At 32.5% G+C, this 21,245-nt stretch overlaps 1 protein-coding gene, 1 long non-coding RNA gene and 1 pseudogene across 4 annotated transcripts in view; all 3 read right to left on the reverse strand.

The window, feature by feature from the left end:
- The window catches only part of LOC115979085, a 59,548-nt pseudogene extending 38,974 nt beyond the window's left edge, over nucleotides 1–20,574 (reverse strand). Inside the window, exons 1-2 of the transcript XR_004088939.1 lie at nucleotides 20,463–20,574; nucleotides 20,278–20,380 (exon numbers count right to left, since the gene is read on the reverse strand). The product of XR_004088939.1 is annotated as a probable inactive purple acid phosphatase 1 (transcript). The remainder of the gene's footprint in view (nucleotides 1–20,277; nucleotides 20,381–20,462) is intronic.
- On the reverse strand, nucleotides 7,605–8,203 carry LOC115979098. The gene is made up of 2 exons (XR_004088945.1): nucleotides 7,989–8,203; nucleotides 7,605–7,903 (listed from the first exon to the last, which is right to left on the reverse strand). It is a non-coding gene; the product is annotated as an uncharacterized LOC115979098 (long non-coding RNA).
- On the reverse strand, nucleotides 8,315–10,216 carry LOC115979090 (kelch domain-containing protein 3-like). 2 transcript variants are annotated; one of them, XM_031101060.1, is made up of 4 exons: nucleotides 9,223–10,216; nucleotides 8,853–9,020; nucleotides 8,622–8,771; nucleotides 8,315–8,465 (listed from the first exon to the last, which is right to left on the reverse strand). In XM_031101060.1, exons 1-4 carry the CDS (start codon nucleotides 9,230–9,232, stop codon nucleotides 8,395–8,397), a joined length of 399 nt encoding a protein of 132 aa, XP_030956920.1. In that variant the 5' UTR covers nucleotides 9,233–10,216; the 3' UTR covers nucleotides 8,315–8,394. The 2 variants fall into 2 exon arrangements, with proteins under 2 accessions (XP_030956920.1, XP_030956919.1); XM_031101059.1 differs by having other exon boundaries at nucleotides 9,175–10,216.
- Nucleotides 20,575–21,245: the final 671 nt, after the last annotated feature.

Genomic DNA, 21,245 nt, shown 5'->3' on the forward strand with positions numbered 1-21,245 from the left:
CAAAGAGAGAATATAAACAATCAATACTAACACAAGTATAAAAAGCAAAGGTATCATCAACCAAAACATGAACCTAATACTAGGCAATATGCCATCTAGTTGTCCCATGAAAAATAAGTTAAATCACTGTAGCACTTTCAACATGTAATCCAACCAATATGCACGGGTTAAATAATCTAAGTATCATAATAAATTTATAAGGATTTCAAATTAAAACTTCCTTAAGGGATCTTAGCGACTAAATGAGCTACAAAGGCCTAATCCCATCATACCACATTCTGTGCATGTGGGATACCACATTCCCACAATAATCTAGATTCTAGGCAAGATGGATGTAAGTAAAGAGATTAGCTGCTTTAACTAGTAGTTAAACCTAAAAATATCTTTCCACTATTCTTTCCTTGTGGAAAGCTCTTTAGTACAGCAAGAGCAGCTTCAGCTAGCAGGTAGAAGCAAAACTCATACTGCCGTGATTATGTTCAACCTTACCATAATGTCAGATTGATAATACTTGACCCAAATCCAAATTATCAATATCAAGCATCAACCCAGATGTTATTGCACATGTACAAACTAAGACAAACAAAATAAAGAGATCACAAGCCTACTTTCTTCACAAGTCATATATCCTGTCATTTTGCAAAAAAAGACATAACCACCTAATTCAGGGTCAAACCATCACAGTGGAAAAAATAAGTCTACCCTAGGCACTGTAATACAAGATAAAATCATCAGCACTCAACAGATTCTAAAGCCCTCAATATTACCAACATAGTAGCTTGTTTTTTAAATTATGCAATGCAAAAAGGTAAATTCAAAAAAATATACATAAAAAAATAAAAAAAACCCACAATAGAGCAAGGTTTCATCTTTTCCAATAAAAAAAGAAACAAGAAATCCGTTTATCTTACAAGTTTACAAACAAGGAAACAAAATTCTCAGGCAAGATTAAAGTTTTATTGTGCCTTTGCATTAATTACACGCTAGCCTAAATGTTTTCAATTCACAAGTTCATTGTTACATCTACCAGAACATATGTGGCAATTTAATAAGGGGAAACTAACATGTGAGTGATATCTTGATACGGGCAAAGGTGTTAGCCATGACAACTTCATTAAATTTTGACATAAGAATATAACAACTTCATTTAGAGGTTGAAACCAAGTGTAAATAGAGATTATTCCCATCCCACAACTTCTTTTAGAGAGAGAGAGAGAATAGTTCATATGGTTTTATACAACAAACATTCAAAAAGACAAGTCCTAGATGAGTTTCTAAGAATTATGAGTTAGTTTGGATTCTCTTTTGAAATGCAAAGCTGATCCAACTATCAATATCACTTTTAAAATGATCACCATAAACAGCAAAGTGAAGGTTGAAAGCTCAAAGATTATTAGATTAGATTAGGCTTTTAACGTGTCAGTCTTCCTTTTACAATTTGGATTTGGTTTTAAATTTTTTTTTTCCATTTTTCTTTTTCCGTGATTAAAATTATATTAAAATTTTAATTTTCAGTTTAATAAGTGGCACTTTTCAAGGTTGAAATCACTTTTCCCTAACTACTAAATAAAAAATACTAATAATTAATGTAAGTTAATAAAATATTTTAATAATGTAAATTATTAAAAATATATATTAACTAATGTAAATTAAGAAATTATTTTACTAGTATCATGGAAACTATAGTTATTTTGGTGACTTGAAACTTTACTTAGAATGAATTAACAATCTTAGCAATTAATGTAAACTATGAGACAAAATTATGTAATTATTCGATCCAGTCTGATTGGGTTAACCATCTTGAAATCAATTTTTAACAAGTTAGAACCGGCCATTATTTTATACATGAAATCAATTTTTTATTCCAATATAAAAGTATAATTGTTTAATTTGGATTACAACTGAATTATAGTGACGCTATACAAATACAATTTGTGATAGAAATTGGTAATACCCACTCTATATTTGAAGGAGACTCTAGGCTCTTACTGTGAATGTTGGTATGACCCACTCTATTGCTGGTTCACTTGTGAACTATTCCTTCTCTCATACTAGGAGGTAGGGCAATAGTAACTCATGCCTTAACGAAGAAAGCTAAACTTTTTTCCCCTTTCTTAGTTTGGATGGAGTTTGTTCCTCTAGGTGTTTTAAATTCCCTTATTTCTAATTTTGCAGTTTCTTAATATAAGCAGCGTTGATCTTTTAGTGATTTATAATTTTTCAATTTTTTCTATTACCTCTCTCTCTCTCTCTCTCTCTCTCAATTTATTAAATATTATTAAGTTTGATTTCTTTGATAAATTTAATTGTAATTTAAGAATAATGCCTTTGCTTTGGAATTTGCTTAAATATTTCAAAGTGAATTTTTATTTAATTAAAATGATTTCTACTTGAAGGATTCATGGTTTTAAAAACTGGAATGGTCAAAGACCAAAAATGGATCTGATTTTCAGTTTTTAAAGGTTGAACTAACAATTTTCTCTATTTTTTTTTGGTCCGATTTTGTTTCTAGTTCCTAGTTGAACCGATTCAACTGGTCAGTCCAGTCTGGTTTTTAAAACTATAGAAGGATTGTTATCCGATTATTTTATGCTATTTATGTTGTACTATTTTCTACTAACCTTATAATATTATGAAAATTTATTTGAAATTCTGTTTTAATTTTTTATAGATATTTTTAGTCAATTTTGCTAATATTTATAAATTTAATATACCTTTTTTTATAATTAATTACAAAATCAATTTTGACATCATTATGGTTCAACCTTGACCTGACCATAAAAACCTTAAACATCTCCCCTTCTTGATTCTTTAAATGGTTTGGGTTCGAAAACTATGATGCTATATACACTACAATTTTTAGTTATCTACTTGGACATTTTCTAGATCAAGAGGAGTAGCTATCAATTCTTAGTCTTTTATATTATGCAATGATACATATTCTCCTTGAAGCTCAAAACCTATCTTTACCAAATTTAGACAATCACTTACTCTATAAGTCACATCTTTTGTTAAGTTGTTGGGTGCAATATTATAAATAGGTGATTTAGAAGAAAGAAGGTGTATTTTGGTGACAGAAAATACATTGGTATGTTTTTGAATTAGGATGGAAGGCTTTTGAATTGGGTTGGAATACCAAACCCACTCTCTAAATTTCACTAAAATTCATTTCAATCTTATAACTTTACTTTTGTTAAATTCAGTCTTCTAAGCTTCAAAAGTGTTCAATTAAGGACTCTGTTATTCTTCCGTTAAACTTATCCATTAACTCTCCTTAAAATGGGGTTGTTTTGGTCTATTCATAATATTTAAACTGGATTTCTTTCTCTCTGTGTTTTTCTCAATTTTCATTCAACAAATTTCAATCTCCCTCTCTCTCTCAAATCTCAAGCCTCGGCCATGAATTATGGGAAAACTTAGAGAGTGTGTTTGCATTTTTTCCTAAAATTTAATAATCTTGATTAAAAAAGTATCCGCTAAAATTTAAATAATTTTCAAACATAATACATGAGTTAAACTATATATAAATATATATATATAAAATTTATTTATTTTATTGATAAATTATTCCACAAATAAAAAATGTGGCATAATTTCATAAGCAAACAAATAATCTTAATAATCTCAAAATTTAGGGAAATATATATATATTTGAGAGAAGACTAATTACATTAAAATCTATAAATATATTAATTATAATTGTAAGAGTCAAAAACACTTGATCGAAGTCCTAAACAAGAATTCTTGATCAACACAACTAATTTCTAAAAAATGGGAGAGAAGAATCCACAAGGGAAGGACTAACAAGTTAATCAAAGACTAAAAATAGCTGGATCATGAGTTTATATTTGAAGAAATGATGTTCGCATTGTACAAAAAGGGGATTTGAGTGATAAATACAAGTGAAAAATTCTAACTATCTTTCTCTCTCTTGAATTAGAGAGGTCCTAATTTTTTCCATTAGACTTGAGAAAGTCTATCTCTCAACCTTTACCCTAAATATCCTTACTAAAAATTTGGCTCAAACCAATAGTTATCATTTGACATCAATTTAGGGAGAGTTCAGTGCACTACAAAAAGTAGTTCAGTGCACTACAAAAATTTTATTTTTAGTTTGCTTGCAAAGAATATTAAAATTGGAATCCCTAGGATTATAAAATGGAATGCTCCGCTAGAACCTTTTATAAAATTAAATACAGATGGCAACTCATTAGGTAATCCTGGATTAGCTAGTGCAGGTGAATTGCTACGCAACAACGCAGGTGCTTGGATTTCAGGTTTTTCATTACACATGGGTATTACTTCTAATAATATCGCTGAATTTCAGGGTCTCCTTCTGGCATGGAATTTGGGTTTTAAATTTATTCATCTGGAAATAGATTCTATAACAGTTCTTTCCTAGTTAACCAATAAGAAAGATATCTCACCAGATGTTATCCCACTACTATGTGATTGTAGGAATCTTATGAAGCACAATTGGACCGTCCAGTTGTACCACATGTTCTGTGAAGCTAATGGTGGCATGAATGCTCTTTCCAAAGAGGGGAAATCAGCAACAATGCATTTTGGAAACCTATGATACATGTCCCACTTTTGTATATGCGGCTTTAGTATGGGATATGGAACATCTAGGGACTACTAGAATGTGTTCCGTAATGGCTGTAATGCTTGCTGTTGTTTGATATTATATATATTTATATAATACCCCTTTTATCCAATATTTATATATATATATAAAAGGCTTATGAAGCACAAGTTTTTTGGGCCCAACTTGAGTTATAACCATGGGCTTCCAAGTAGCATAGGCTTTGTGCCTTGACCCTTTTTCATTTGACGACTTAGATTTAAAATTGCGTCTCCTTTTCTCTACTGGGCTTAAGAAGAATCGAGCCCACCTCATGAACCTTAAAAAAGAGGACGCCCCATCTCCCTTCATTCCCTCGTTCAATAGTTTTTTCATTTTGGTGTTCTTAAATATACTAAATAAATAACCTTATAAATATAACAATAACTAGCAATTAATTGTTGTGAAATCTTTGCTAGTGATTAACCTATAACAAGGATTTAATACGTACATATGAAGATTGGCAAAACTGAAATTGGGTCCCTAGAGAGAGAGAGAGAATAAACAAGTCCAGCTAGAGCAACAACAATGCTGCCTTATGCCGACTTCTTGCCTACAAAAATTGGGCCCCCCATGTGGGCTCGGGGGCCCATTGGGGGGGAGTGGTATGTTTTGAAACCATAGGTAACATAAAAATGGTATACGCTTCAATTGAAAAACACTTCGAGTGCATCATACATTTTCTTTTTAAGCATAAAAAGTAACAAAAAAAGAAAATGATTAAGATTGTTGAGGTTTTATGACAACAAGAAGCCATCATAATAAATTTATAAGGATTTCAAATTGAAACTTCCTTATGGATTTTAGTGACTACATGAGCAATTTATATGAGCTGCGAAGGCCTAACCCCAACATACCACATTCTGTGCAAGTGGGATAAAACATTCTCATTTCAATTCCTGCATTCCACAATAATCCAGACTCTACGCAAGATGGATGGCAGTTAAAACTAAAAAACAGTTTTCCACCATTCCTTCCAAATGGACAGTTCTTTAGTACAACAAAAGCATCTTCTACTATCAGTTAAAAGCAAGTCTTATATTACTATGAAGAGATAGGTTCAACAGAGAAATTTTCTAGCCAACCTACTGGTTACTGCCAGCATATCAAGGGAAAGAAAACCAAATATGTTCAACCTCACCATAAGGTAGTGCTTGACCCATTTCCAAATCATCAACTGGACGTTATTGCATGTATACATTACAAGCTAACACAAACATTAAATAAATAAATAAAATTGTTCATAGGCCTATCTTCTTCACAATTTATATATCTTTTTAACCTATGTAAGAATATATAACCTGCTAATTAAGGGAAAAGCCATCAAAGTGGGAAGGCTAAGTCTACCTTAGTCACTATAAGATAAAATGAAGTTGTCAAAACTCAGCAGGTTCTGAAGTCCTCAATGGGGATCCCCAAAATCATAACTAGTTTCTAGATTGTTTGGTGCATTTAAAAATAAATAATAAAATAAAGGCAAACTGAAACAAATAAACCATAAAAAAGTAGAGTTTCATCTTTTTTCCAGTACAAAGAGAAACAAGAAATCAATTTATCTCACAATTTTACAAACAAGCAAGGAAACAAAATTCTCAAGTAAGATTATGGTTTCATTGCGCCTTTGCATTAATTACACCTTAGCCTAAATTTTTTCAACACACAAATATATCTCTACATCTAGTGGAACAAAATGTGGCGTTTTAATAAGTGGAAACTAACATGAGAGTCATGCTTTGATAGAGACACATGGTATTATTCATGGCAACTACAGAAAATTTAGAAATAATAATACAACTATTCCATTTAGGGGTTCAAATTAAGTGTAGAGATTATCCCATGCCACAACCTTTTTTCAAAGAAAGAGAATAGTTTGTAAGAAACCATGCAACTAACATTCAAAAAGAAAAGAAAGCAAGTCCCTTTATAAATTTAAAACACACACACGAGGACCGCAATAACCCATTGCAGGCAACCCAACCAAATAGGTTCTGCTTGAGTTTTTGAGAACTAAGGGTCATTTTGGATTCAAATTAAATTACTTGAAAATATTGTCTGGTTTGGTTCTTGGTTAGAGAGGGGCAGCAAATCCAATAGTTCATGAGTCAGAGACTCAGAGTGCACAATAATATGTCCCACATCCAAATTATCAATCCAGGTAGTTATTACATGTATGCTATATTTGATTATACATGATAATACAAACCTAACAGAAAGTTCATAGGCCTACCTTGTTCACAAGTCATATTCAAATAATAACATACAACAATACAAAAACAGCTAATTCAGGGAAAAACTATAAAAAAGGGAAGAAAAACCTGGGTAGTGTAAGGAAAAAAAAATTGTCAACACTCAGTAGGGTTTGATACCCCTTAAGGGAGATCCCCAGGATAATAGCTCACTTGGGATTATGTGGAGCAAAAGATAAATGCAGTTTTCAGGTCTTTAACTCATAGATGTTAATATTGTTTAGGGTCCTCCTCTTGTATTCAACACACCATAAATCACTCTAAAAACTAAATCTAGTACCATCTCCCACTTCAAAAGCAGTAAACCTTGAAAACTTTTCCCAAGCCCCTCTGAATATAAATGTCCGAAGGTTCACCCCCCAACTGCCCCCTAAAGAGCCATACTTCCTCACACCCCTTTTGCAATCTCCTCTAGAAAATCAAATTTTCAATTAACACCCAATTTCAAAGAATTGTATCAACATACCCCATAAATCAAGGGAAAAAATACAAAAGCTATGCCTGACACAACTGGTGACATGGCAGCTTAGTACATATGGCATATGGCACATCAGACATTTGCGTTAAAAAAAAAAAAAAAAAAAAAAAAAAAAATCTAATAGATTTAATTAGAAATCTAAGAAAATAAAATTTCTTATTTTTAGTTGACATGCCAAGTGTATTAAACTGCCATCCCACTATTTGAGTTGAGGGTAATTTAGGCATATTCTTCCTTTAGGGGTGAATTGCTAATCTTTTTTTCTTTAAATTGGGGTGTGAAATGCACAAATCATTATCTTAGGGGAAGATTGCAAAATCAATAATAATCTAGGGTGGTAAAAGTGAAATTTACCCAAAAATAAACAATATCATAAAATCCACAATTAAAGCTCTCAGAAGTAAGAATATTCACCTTAACTTTAAATCTATTTCATGAAGGAGATGCACGTAGTAGGATTGTGCAAAGGAGGAGGCAAAACACACGGTGATTCAGTACCAATTCCAATTGCTTGAGATTCCTTGATTTGGGCAATTTGGGAAAGCAGGTTAACTTCTGAAAAATTCAATCACAACAAAATGGATCAGCATGTTATTTTGTTTGTACTTTGGAGCAGAAAAGTGGATTTTTACATACTGACCAGAAACTTTAAGTCCAACACAAGTGTCTTTAGCTGAGACAGATAGCTTTGAAACTGGAAAAAGCTCTTGATAATATAGCTGGCATAAGTCCCACCAAAATGTGCATTAACAATGGGGTGTGTGCTTCAAAACGTTGTAAATCCAAGGAGTCACCAGTCATAAAAGCTCTAGCTGAAGACCCAGCACCTGTCATGATCGCATTTGTCCATACACCGGTAACTGCACCAGTTGCAAAAAATTTTGGGATTATAAAAAATACACTAATATACTAATTATATATATTAACACAACTAATATTGTCAGCTTATTTCTTACTTAGCAATATCAAGTACATAGACATTGTTGTATAGGATTTGAATCATATATCCCCCAAATATATACAACTTTGTTCCATTGGCACCAAAGTTAACAGCTGCATGACCAGCTCGAGGGGGGAAACAAATGTCCTGAAGTTCGCTGCTCTCTCCAAGTTAAACCTGATGAAACAAACCAAAGAATTCAATTTATTATTAAGCCCCTAAAAAATGCATAATTGATAGCCCCAAACTATGCGGCACAGGTTTTATATGATGAAATTTTTTTTAGAAAATCACAATTGCAATTAAATTTGGCAACAAAGAAACTTATATAACCTTCCATCACATAGACATCGGAACAAAAAGAATCATGCCCATCTTTACCACCAACCACAATCATCTCGTCTAGTTGATATGAACAGACATGGCTGTTGCGAGGAGATGGTAGACTGCCAAATGTAGCAATACGGTTCCATACGAAACGAGCTACAAGTAAAGATAAAAAGAAAAAAAGATCAGTGTCTAATTTTATTTTTTGATCGGTAACCAGTTATGTTAAAAAATAACCTGTATGGAACATGTAGACATTTCTATAGTATATCTCATCATTATTATCACTAGATCTCCCACTGCCACCAAAAATGTACAGACTTTGACAGTAATGAGTTGCACTGTGCCATCTTCGTCGCTCAGGTATATTACCGATGACACGTGGAGATCTCCATCTATGAGAAGCTATAAATATGTTAAACATGTTAGCAAGTATGCAGTGGAATTCACAATTAATAGATAAAATATATAGATTTCAGTCAAACTTCTATTAGCACTCACTTAGTGAGCATATCAATTGTCTGTGCAAAGTGGCTAAAGATTAAAAGAAACTACTTACAAGTGTTGAAAATATGAATGTCGATGAGATGGTTGTTCGCATCTATACCCCCAAACATAAATAGTTCATCACCAACAGTGGTGCAGCTGTGGAAGGCCCGCGGAGAGGGTCCTCTGCATCTAATTACGGGTTGGCCCCATGTACGATTATCTGATTGTAATTGAATCAATTATAAATCACAAAATCAGAGACAGATGATCAATAACAATTAAAATATTTAGAGAGGATAGAGTCTTAATTGTTTGAGTATTATCTAAGAATACACTTAAACTAACCAGAATTTAAACATTTAAAATTTTTTGAGGGGTCAAGTAACATTCTATCAAGGGCTCATTGAAATATAATTAAAAGTTTGGGGAGCCACTCTGCCACTGGTGCCAAGAGAAATCAATGAAAAATAACACCGATAACAATCTAACAAAAAGATATTCAAGGCCATCCCAGAAAAGACTACTAAAATAAAATAAGTATGCAAAAAAATAATAATAATAATAATCAATGTCAAACCTTGATAATTCCACAGATTTAACAAGAACGCAAAGAAAAATTGAAACAAGATACTCAACAATGGCATAATTTTATAAAAAGAAGTGTAACAGAAAATAAAACTCATTTTGAATTCGAGAACTCGTGGCTTTGAAAGGATGGTTTTGCGGACAAGGTTAGAGGCTGGTGGCAGAGTTATAGTTTCCAGGTTACTCCTAGTTTTGTTCTAACTAGCAAATTGCAAACTCTGAAACAAGATTTGAAGTTATGGAACAATAAAGTATTTGGAAATGTGGGGATTAGGAAGATAAACCTACTAAATGATCTTAGGTTGATGGAGGAGAAAAGGAACAGTGGATGGGAGATAGATAAAAAATGGTGGAGGTGAAGGCTACCTTGGAAAAAACAATGTAATGGAGATCTCTTGGAGGAAAAAAAAAAAAAAATCAAGAGCTTTGTGGCTAAAAGAAGGTGATAAAAAAAACAAGCTTTTCCCCCGGTTTCCTGATTCTCATCATTGCCATACTTTTATTGCAAATATAACAAATATGGAGAGCAACTAGGTTACTCAAGATGCAATCCGGGAGGGTGGTGTAAATTTGTATAAGAATTTTTTATAGGCTATAAATTCTTTTTTTTTTTTTTTCTTTTGCCTTTCTCTTTTTTAGTGTTTCTAAATACATAAATAATCGTAATCTTATAATTTTATGAAAGAGAATCATTATAATGAAAGTAATTTCATTTCTTTTTTTTCTTTTTTTTTTGTCCTTACATTTTGGAACAAATCAATTTGGTCTCTAAATTTTTGTAACAATCAACTTCATCTCTATTATTTTTCAATTTATAATCAATTTGATCCCTACCATTAACTTACTAACAGAAAATGTCCACGTGGCAAATGATGTACACAATTGACATACTTGAAACTGATGTGGCATTAAAATAATAATAAAAAATGCCCCATCAGCATTTTATGAAAGAGCATCATTATAATGAAAGTAATCCTCTTTCTTTATTTATTTTTTCTTTTTTTTTTAATTCAATACATTTTACCTATTAAAAAAAAAAAAAAAACCAAACAAACAAACAAACAGAGGAGCTCTTTTTCAAATATCTTTGTCTTGATGTTGTTTCTTATATACTTGGTTATTAGAAAAGAATACAAAGATATTTTAAGATTTCTTATAGACTATAGATTCCTTTTTCTTTTTTACTTTTGCCTTTTTTTTTTTTTTTTTAGTTTTTCTAATAGGAATAGCAACGGGTCAAGTTTGGAACAGATTTCTTTATCCCTGAACCCTATTAAATACAGGGTTTTTTTTTTTTTTTTTTTTTTTTACCCCCAAACTAGCCTAACTATAATGAAAGTAATCCTCTTTCATTTTTCTTCCTCCCCCAATCTAATATTTAAGTTTTCCAAAAAGAATGAAAATGGATAAGACACACACACACACACACACAAAAGAGAGAGAGAGTAGGAAAGGTAGTCTTTTTATAAGGATTGGTTTGTGAGACAAAATGTGCAATGCTATATACACAACAAATTTTGCAACCCCCCACTAGGGCCACTACCCATTCTTTTTTTTTTACCCAAAAAAAAAAAATTGCAACTTTTATTTTTTTCACATCTTGTTAAGTTGGGAGAATATAATTGGTGGCAAAACCATTGTCATCTGACTGGCCCACACACCAATTACAGTCTGCCAAATCAGAAAAAGTTATGAAATCTGTTATCAAATTCTGTGTGTACTTAGATTTTCTCTACTCTAATGTGAATATGATTGTGAGAAAGAGTGAGAGTGTGCAAGAAAGAAGAGAAAGATTGAGAGTCAAAATTCAGTTTTGAACTTCTTATTATAAGTTCTCATTTTTTTTTTTTTTGGTTGTATGGGCCTGGGCTTGCAGTACCTTACCATTATGTATGAACATACATACATACATACATATATAATAGTTAGTGAGAGTGGGCTTAAATAAAACAATATTCAAGTGAACGGGTGGGTCTAAAGGGAGTAATCGGGGTTGGTTCAAATGTGGTCGACCCGACCTGTATCCTAGTTTCACTTCCACTAAGAGCTCAGCCTAAACCCAAAAAAGCTTATGCCACCACCACCATCCACCATCTCCGGTGGTAGTGGTGTTGAAAGCAACTATATTAATTTGAAGCATGAAAACTTTTTTTTTTTCCTTTTTTTTTTTAGTGTTTCTAATAGGAATGGTAACGGGTCGAGTTTGGAACAGATTTCTTTATCCTTGAACCCTATTAACTAAAAGGGTTTTTTTTTGCCCCCAAACTAGCCTAATTATAATGAAAGTAATCCTCTTTCTTTCTTTTTTTTCCTCCCCCAATCTAATATTTAAGTTTTCCAAAAAGAAGGAAAATGGATAAGAGAGAGAGACACACACACACAAAAAAAGAGCATAAGTACTATTCATCATGTCTTCTCGAATATTACTCCCAACAAAGCTCTTGTGTTTTGAATTACAAAAGCTAACATGACTTGAAACTTAATTAGTTGACACTTATTGGTATTTCAAATAGAGACATTCAGAGTTCAAATCTTCCACCCAATTATCTAATTTTATATATGTATATATATATATATATATATAGAGAGAGAGAGAGAGAGAGAGAGAGAGAGAGAGAGCGTAGGGTTCAACTGAGAAATTTGTTGGTTGACATACCACCACCGTATCAAGGGAAAGAAACCAAATATGTTAATGTTAGATTGCAATGATGGTAGTTGATCCATTTCCAAATTATCGACATGGATGTTATTGCATATTACATGCTAACACAAACATTAAAAATTTAAAAAAATAAAAAATAAAAAATTTCATAGTCTTATCTTCTTCACAACTCATATATCTTATTATTTGTATAAAAGTAAATAATCCCTTGATTAAGGAAAGAATCAAAGTGGGGAAAATTATTAGGTTATAGTACGGTGAAATTGTGTCATTTCCTCTCATATTCATGGTGGATCTTATCATGAATTTAATTTTTGGACTCCACCATAAATATATGAGAAGAAAGAGCACAACATCACTATATTCTAAGAGTACCAAAGTGGGAAGGCTTAGTCCTTAGGTACAATTAGACAAAATGAAGTTGTCAGAACTTAGCAATTCTGAAGATTTCAACGGGGATCCCCAAACAAGTAAGGAAAAACAATTCTCAAGCAAGAAAATGGTTTTATTGTGCCTTTGCATGAATACACGTTGGCCTAAATTTTTTCAACTCACAAAATTATATCTACATCTAATCGAACAAAATGGCCTAGACCCATCAAACCACATTCTGTGCAAGTAAAGGAAAAACTAACACCCCTTTTGTGACACCCCCCCCCCCCCCCCCCCCCAAAAACAAAAAAATCAAATTTTCAATTAACACCCAATTTCAAAGAACTGTATCAAGAACCCCGTAAATCAGGGAAAAAAATATACAAAAGCTATGCCTAATACATTTGGTGACATGACAATTTCATACATGTGGCATATGCCATATCAGACATTTATGTTAAAAAATTTTAAAAAATACAATAGATTTAATTAGAAAACTAAGAAAATAAACAATTTCTTATTTTTAGTTGACATGGCAAGTGTACTAAATTGCCATCTCATTATTTTTGTTATGGGTAATTTATGCATTTTTCACATTTAGGGCTACATTGCTACAATTTCTTAAAAGGTGTGTGAATTGCACACATCAAAATTTTAAGTTAACATTGCAACATCAGTAATACTTTAGGGTGGGTGGTAAAGTAAAATTCACCCAAAAAGAAACAACATCCAATCCACCACTAAAGCTTTGAAGTAAGAATATTCACCTTAATTGTAAATCTATTTAATGAAGGTGCTACGCATAGTAGGGATATGCAAAGGAGGAGGCAAGATAAGCGGGAAATTCAGTACAAATTCCAATTATTTGACCTTAACTTGGACAATTTGGGGAACCGTGTTAACTTCTGGAAAATTTAAATCACCACAAAAATTGATAAGCTTTCTTCTTTTGTTTCTATGTTCTTTCTTTCAAAAATAAACAGAGGTGTGGGGGGGTGGGGGGGGGGGGAGCAAAAAATTGGATTTATATACTAACCTCGGTACCTATGTCCAATACAATTGTCTCTAGCTAAAAGATATAGCTTAGAGGCTGGAAAAAACTCTTGATGATATAGCAAGCATGAGGCCTTGCAAAAGGCTGGTGTGTATACTTGAATGAAATCTTTTCCATTGCTCCTAGATATTTAAATGACACAAGATTCTCTGCATAAATATAAAGGCTTTCCAAGACACAAGAGAATATCTCCAAGTGCTTTAGCTTGAGTGATGGGCTAGAAATTTTGCAATTCATCACATGTGACATTGATATATATATATATATATATAAGGATTCAAGAAATGGGCAAGCAAATAAAATGTATTCAAGAGCTTCTCCAGTCACCTTGACAGAGCACAGACGAAGTTCACTTGACAAATAAAGTCTTTAATTACGAAGCATTGAAGGCGTAAGAGTGTATGACTGGTTATTTAAAGCCCAGTTACATGTGAAAATCAAATGAAGCCTTTTAACTCCCTTTTGACATGCAAAGCTGATCCAACTATCAATATCACTTTTAAAATGATCAGCATACATACAAAAGTGAAGGCGAAATTCATCTAAAGTGTACCTTTATGTAAATTTAGTACTTTATTTACCCAATCAACAAATCTCTTCCTTTGAACAAGAAACGGTGGTATGTAGGAATGAATTGAGACAGATCAAAGAGTGGGACTAAGAGGTTGAGCTTTTAACAGAGTCACTATGCTCACATCATCTAACTCTAAATGAGTAGCGAAAGTCCAAAGGTAATGCCATCTGTGGGCAAGGACACTGGTTCTTATTACTTCTTCTATAGGTAAGAGTGACAAAATGGAAACAAGTATTTCATCTGGCAATTTATCAATAGCAATGAAGGATTATTATATGATTTTTTTTTCATGCTTATTTATGTTGTACTATTTTCTATTAACAATATTATGAAATTTTATTTGAAATTCTGTTTTAATTTTTATTTATTTATATTTTTAGTCAAATTTGCTAATATTTATAAATTTCATATACCTTTATTTGTATTTTAATTAATTACAAAATTAATTGTAACATCATTATGGTTCAATCTCGATCCAACCATAAAAACCTTGAATCTCTCATTTTTCTGGCTTTTTAAAAGGTTTGGGTTTGAAAACCATGATCCGACCATATCCTCCTTGTAGCTACTTTTCAAGGAGAAAACCCATCTTTATTAAATTCAAACAACCACTCACTCTACAAGTTGCATCTTTTGTTAAATGTTTGGGTGTAATATTATAAATAAGTGGTTTAGAAAAAAGAAAGTGTATTTTGGTGATAGAGAAGACATGGGTATGTTTTTGAATTGGGAGGGAATGCAAAACCCACCCTCTAAATTTCACTAAAATTCAATTTAGTCCTCTAATTTTTCTTTCATTCAATTCAGCCTTCTAAATTTCAAAAATGTTAAACTAAGGCCTCTATTATTCTTCCGTTAAACTTATCTGTCAACTTCCCTTAAAATGAGGTTATTTTGGTCTATTAATAATATTTAAACTGGATTTATTTCTCTATGTCTTTTTTTTTTTTCCCAATTTTCATTCAACATAATTCAATCTCCCTCTCTCCCTCTCTGATCTGAAGCTTCGGCCATGGAAAGGGTGTTTTGTATTTTAACCTAAAATTTTATGACCTTGATTAAAAAAGTATCTGCTAAAATTTAAGTAATTTTCAAACATATTACATGAGTTAGACTATACATATATATATATATATATATGTAACAAAACTTTATTTATTTTATTGATAAATTATTCCACAAATAAAAAATGTGGCATAATTTCCTAAACAAACATATAATCTCAAAATTTAGGGAAATAAATTTATAGATTTTATTGTATATACAATAAAATCTATATAAATATTAATTATATTAAATTTCTCTCTCTCACAATTTCCATATACCCAAAACCCACAAATTGGCGAACACAAATCTCTAAAATCTTCTTGCGCAAAGCTATACCCAAATCTAGGGATGGCCATACCCATTGGGTAATGGATATCCAACCCTACCCGATCCAAATATTTCGGATAATACCTGGTTCTTAATGGGTAGAATTCAACCGGATAGGGTATGGATATTACCCGAATTTTTCGGGTAGACTATGGATATTATCCATACCCAACCCGTTTAAAAAAAAAAAAAAAAAGTACTTAAATTTATGAATTCCCTTTATTGGTGCAGCGAAGTAATAAGTAAACGGCTTCCAAGTGGTGTCATATATCAGGTACTCTTGGGGATATTAAGTCGAGATTTACTTTGTTCTCTTGACTATGAAAATTTGAATTTGTGCAGATTCATTTTGATATTTCTGTACACTATTCTGTAGTACATTTCTGTTCTTATGTGACTTGACAAGTCAGTGGCATTTCATTGCTTTGCTTAAGTAAGAAGTAGCATAACGTGTCATGTTCTTGTTGGCCATAAAGCATCGGGTTGCTTAGAACTGCATGTTTCACCATGCTGTTTAGCTTCTTGATATTTTCAACCGCTATGATGGTCTAAACCCAGAAAACTGTTGACTTCACATGATGTTATTATTGAAATAATTAGAACTTAATGGTGATGCTGCTTCAGCCTTAATTTTTCTGTTAGTAGCCTTTAAAAAAAAAAAAAAATCTATCTTCCAAATGAAATAAAAGGATCTATAGAAATTTCAAGGATGTATGTAATGTTAACAGATGTTAACATTACATTTCTGTAAAGTTATAAACTTCTTATGCTTTCTTCTCTTATTTGCAATCTTTATGTTTTGATATATGAATGTGTTATGAAGGTTTAGATATAGTGTGACTCTATTATGATATATAAATGAAACTTTCTTGGTTTCATTTATCACATTTTTTTTTCATTTTTTTTTATTGATTAGTTTTTTCTTTTTTAAGATTGGTTAGTTTCTATGTTATAATGTTTTGAATAAAAAAAAAAAATTAAATGGGTTTCGGGTAGGGTATGGATATCCATGGATAATATGTTCGGGTAAGATTCAGGTATGGATATTATTGGGTATTGATAATCGGGTATCCATGGGTAAATTTTTTGAGTCGGGTATGGGTATACCTGATCCATACCCTACCCATGGCCATCCCTACCCAAATCCCATCTACCTAAAGCAAAGCCACCAAATTTCCATATACCCAAAAACCCACAAACAAACCCACTTGTTTTAACAAACCAGAAACCCAATCACAAAATCAAATCCACAAATAACTAAAAAAACAAAGGAAACATGCATTATTAGGTTTGGGCCAGGTCAACCCGACCCATTTAGGAAGCCCAATCTGCTCTATTTGAATTTAGGCCTGATTTTCATCAGTTACTTAAGACCTACCAATCCAAAACACACTTCCGTAGGCCCAAGTCTCACTCATTACAGTAGGCCCACACCTCACTAAGCCCATCAGCTGCAAGCAAAGATTGACTCAAGAGAAAAAGTGTGCACCTTAGCATTTTTAAGGGAGAAAATGCTGATATTTTTCAGGAATCAACTGAGATTTAAGAGTAACTTTTGAAATGCAGACAGAACCCCTTCAACAATCAACTGAGATTTAAGAGTAATTTTTTATCGGTGTGTTTTGACGAGGTTGACTTTTATCTAATGCTAACAAATACAGATTTGGTGTGGACATGTACGGGTTGCTTCATCACAAGGTTGTCAATTTGTCTTTCTTATTGCAGGTTCATTCTAGAATATGTTCAGCCTCCATGCTTTTGGATGCTGTTTGCTACTTTACCTTATGTGTCCTTTCCTGAAATGTAAAACTTGTTGTGATCAAGACCTTCAATAGTGGAAGAAGTTCACTTCTGTTATTGGTGGTTGTAGGTAATATACTGGTAACGTAATTTTACCGTGGGGACATGCTTTGGTTGCTTTATTTTGGTACCACTTAATTACCACTACAAGATAACCACATCACTTCATAGAGCAAGTGAAAGTAATTAAATCAATTAACAGTTGCACTGCAGGGGTTTTGGTCTGATGGTGTTTGGTTTGGCAACTAGGTGCCCTCTTTTTTGATCCTCAAAAAAAAAAAAAATTAACAGTTTAACACCCACAATTTTCCTATTCTGCCATAAACAGAATCCACAACTCCTTTATTTTTTTTTTTTTGTAAATACTCACAATTCCCACATTAACATATTTGGCATCTTAAGCCATTCTGATATTTTATTAGAGGTTCATGACACAATACTAATAGACATGGACTATTAACACACTTTCTATGTACTGGACACACACAGAGGGAAAAAAAAAAAAAAAAAACCTCCCTCTTCTGAAATTTAAAAGTTGAGGAAGTTTTCTGGCAGAATCAAACCTAGTGCCTAACTTTACATACAACAAGAACTCTGAACACTTCAATGCGAACTTCAAAAATTAGTACACTAAACCATGGGTTCAAATTAAATTATAGTTTGCTATTCTAGATATTTCTAATAAACATGAAGGGTTCAGCGGAAACCTTGTGTCTTTTCTAAACTAGTTTAGTTCTTGGATTGTGTCATATGTTTTTAACTTCTTAAAGGAATGGAGCTCAGCAGGTGATGCATCTTTCTCTCTCCACAGTCCAGTGCAAATTTTTTAGTCCAGTTTATTGCCTAATGCAAACTTTTCACTCCACTTTTTTTTTATTTAATTATTTATTTATTCAGGGACCTTGTTTATATTCTCAAATCTCAAGCAAATCAGGATTGACAGTTCTATTTGTATCAAAGCTAGTACCAGAGACTAAGGGGCAAATACTTGAAGAAATACAGAGAGGTATGAACCCTTTTCCAGCAAGGTAAGCCAAGTTTCTTGCACACTAGTTCTATAGTAAAGCATTTGAAATTAGGCTTTCTTCTACGGTTTATTTGATTGCTGATTAATTGGGAATAATAAAGAGAATCTGGAACATTAAAAGTATTTGGGACTAGTATTTCTTTTAAACTATTGGATATGATAGCATGTTTAAATAGACGATTATTGAAGTTTGTAACTAAAAGATAGCATTAAGTAGATATGCTAGGATTTTTGTTTTCTTGTATTCAAATTGATTCACTCAACTTAAAGGCTCCACTTTTCTTGCTAACTGAAATTACAAGGAATAGAGTTTATTTTTCAGAAAAATAAAAATCAGGGACATTGTCTAGGAATCATTAAAACCTGAAAAAATAAAATACCGGTTGAGTTTTAGCTCATGGACACAAAGTGTTAGACATGGAAACTTCAGAAAATTTATGGATAAATCTACAAAAATTCCATTTAGGGGGTCAACCAATTGCAAAAACTATCAAAATCCCTCTTTGTTTATTTTTTTTTTTATATTAAAAAAAAAAGTGTAGTTCCTATTTCATAAGTCTAAAAGTCAAAAAAGAAAAGAATGAAGGTCCTTTTTTGAATGCAGCCCAACAAAACAGGGTGTGGTCAAGATTCTAAGAGGGGCATCTAAAGCACAGAATAAGCAAGTCCAGCAAGAGCATGGAAATTGTAATTCAAAAACCATTAACGGATTCAATAGTCAAACTTTAAACCACACTTCTTGTTTATTTTAAGTAGTTAAGGGATTTTACCTTCTAATGAGCAATTTATACGAGCTACAAAAAGGTCTAGACCCATCAAACCATATTCTGTGCAAGTGCAAGTGGCATACCATGTTTCCTCTCTTTTCTACATTCTACAAACTATTTTCCAGAATTTAGGAAAGTTAGATACAAGTAATCTAATTAACTTCTTTAACAGTGACGCAAGAGAAATTGCAGAATTTGCCTACATATGCTTGTGGTGGGTTCAGGTTTATAGCGATTTGTGAATATAGGGTTTAGATTTGTAGAAGAAAGTTTTACGATGCAAAATTGGCTTTAGTTTGGTAAGTTTTTTATGCCTATTTGATAGAATAAGTATGTAAAGTTTAGGGGTTTCCAAAGATGAGGAAGGATTTGTCTTTGGCTTGTAAGGATGAAGGGACGGAAATTTATAGAGTTCTATTAACACTATCTGTGAAAAGTACCTCGAGAAGTAGAGGAAAAAAAGAGATAAGAGAAATGGAGAAAAAAGAACAATAATGCCAACATGTTTCCATCTTTATTTTTATAGGCCATGTCTCAATCCCAAACACACCCAATATTTTTAGTAATCAATCTGTATACTCTTCAAGTACAATCTGTACAAACCTATCTAGGTGTAAGGAAAATGTCTACCCCAGGTATTGGAAGACAAAAGAAGACACACTCAGCAGGGTTTGATGCCCCTCAATGCAGATCTGCAGAATAGTTGCTTGCTTGTGGATTCTTTGGTGCAAGAAATATATGCAAAACCAAAGGACCTCAACAATACTTCACTGCAACCCAACCCAATAAGTTGTGATCATGTTTCAGAGAATCATCATGTCAGTTTGGATTCAAAATAATGATCCAACATGTTCAGGTTGGGTCATGGGTTAGAGAGGCACAGCTAATTCAAGAATTAGGGTTTTTTAAACTAGTTTCATAATTCTAAACCATTGGATGCTTCAAACGTTAATCTTACATTACTCAAGGTGATACATTCCATTTGAACTGAATTTTCCAGCCATTTTGGAGATTCAGGAATAATAATAAACCTATAAGCTGTGCAAGACATGGAATAGTTCCTGCAAATGAAATTAATTAAAATCTAGTTGATAGAGCAATTATATTCAGTTTTATACAATAGGAAAAGTGAACTGAAGATACCTATCAGAGCCAAGGTGCGCCAGTTGACAACAGTTCCAACAAAATATGTAACTACTAACCCAAAAAGAAATCATGAACTGAACAATAATCAATAGTTATGCACATGAATCATAAAGATACTCACTCAACGTATGATTTCTTAGTGGTCTTGCCATAACTGATGCACAGTAGTAGATCCTCCTCGAAGATTTTTGGGGGTTTATTTATGCTATATATACAGGTACCTATTTTTTTTAAAGAAGAGATGTCTTTAGCTAACATAATTGAAGAAGAAGAACTGATGAGTTGAAGAACATAATGCGCCTAAAATCTTTACATATACCTAGAGACATGTAAAGGGAATTAGCAAAACTTACTCCTCTGCGTTCTAGGATGTCTGCTATTCTTCCACTCAGCACTGCACCTAACATTGCTCCAATTGTCATAATTGACCCAAATACTGAGTACTGCAAATCAGGTCATACAAAAGAATATTGGAATTGTTGATCACATTTTGAGTACTACTAATTGTGCTCCTGGAGGTAATCTATGTTCAAGGTGTTGCTTGGCACGACTTCTTGCCTTTAGATGCTCATCAGTATCCTTAGTTGTCACTACTCACTATAAATGGATGGCAGGGATTGATAATTATCTTTTCAAGTGTCACAGTATGACTCAATATGCACTTTGCAATCTCCATATCAACTCCACACCCAACAAAGCCAATCAATTCAACCACCTTGAGGCATTTATGTTGACTTTTAGACTTTTTTATCTCCATTTTATTTTTCGTATGCTTCTCCA

This window comes from Quercus lobata, chromosome 3 (assembly GCF_001633185.2).
Source record: "Quercus lobata isolate SW786 chromosome 3, ValleyOak3.0 Primary Assembly, whole genome shotgun sequence".
Classification (NCBI taxonomy): domain Eukaryota; kingdom Viridiplantae; phylum Streptophyta; class Magnoliopsida; order Fagales; family Fagaceae; genus Quercus; species Quercus lobata.

Excerpts from the sequence above, each read along its gene's own strand:
- LOC115979090 (XM_031101059.1), bottom strand. The coding sequence starts at position 9,232 with ATGTTTGGGGGTATAGATGCGAACAACCATCTCATCGACATTCATATT. Across the intron at positions 9,021-9,174 it reads CATTCATATTTTCAACACTT|CTTCTCATAGATGGAGATCT; the intron begins GTAAGTAGTTTC and ends ACATATTTATAG. Across the intron at positions 8,466-8,621 it reads CGATGTCTATGTGATGGAAG|GTTTAACTTGGAGAGAGCAG; the intron begins GTTATATAAGTT and ends TTGTTTCATCAG.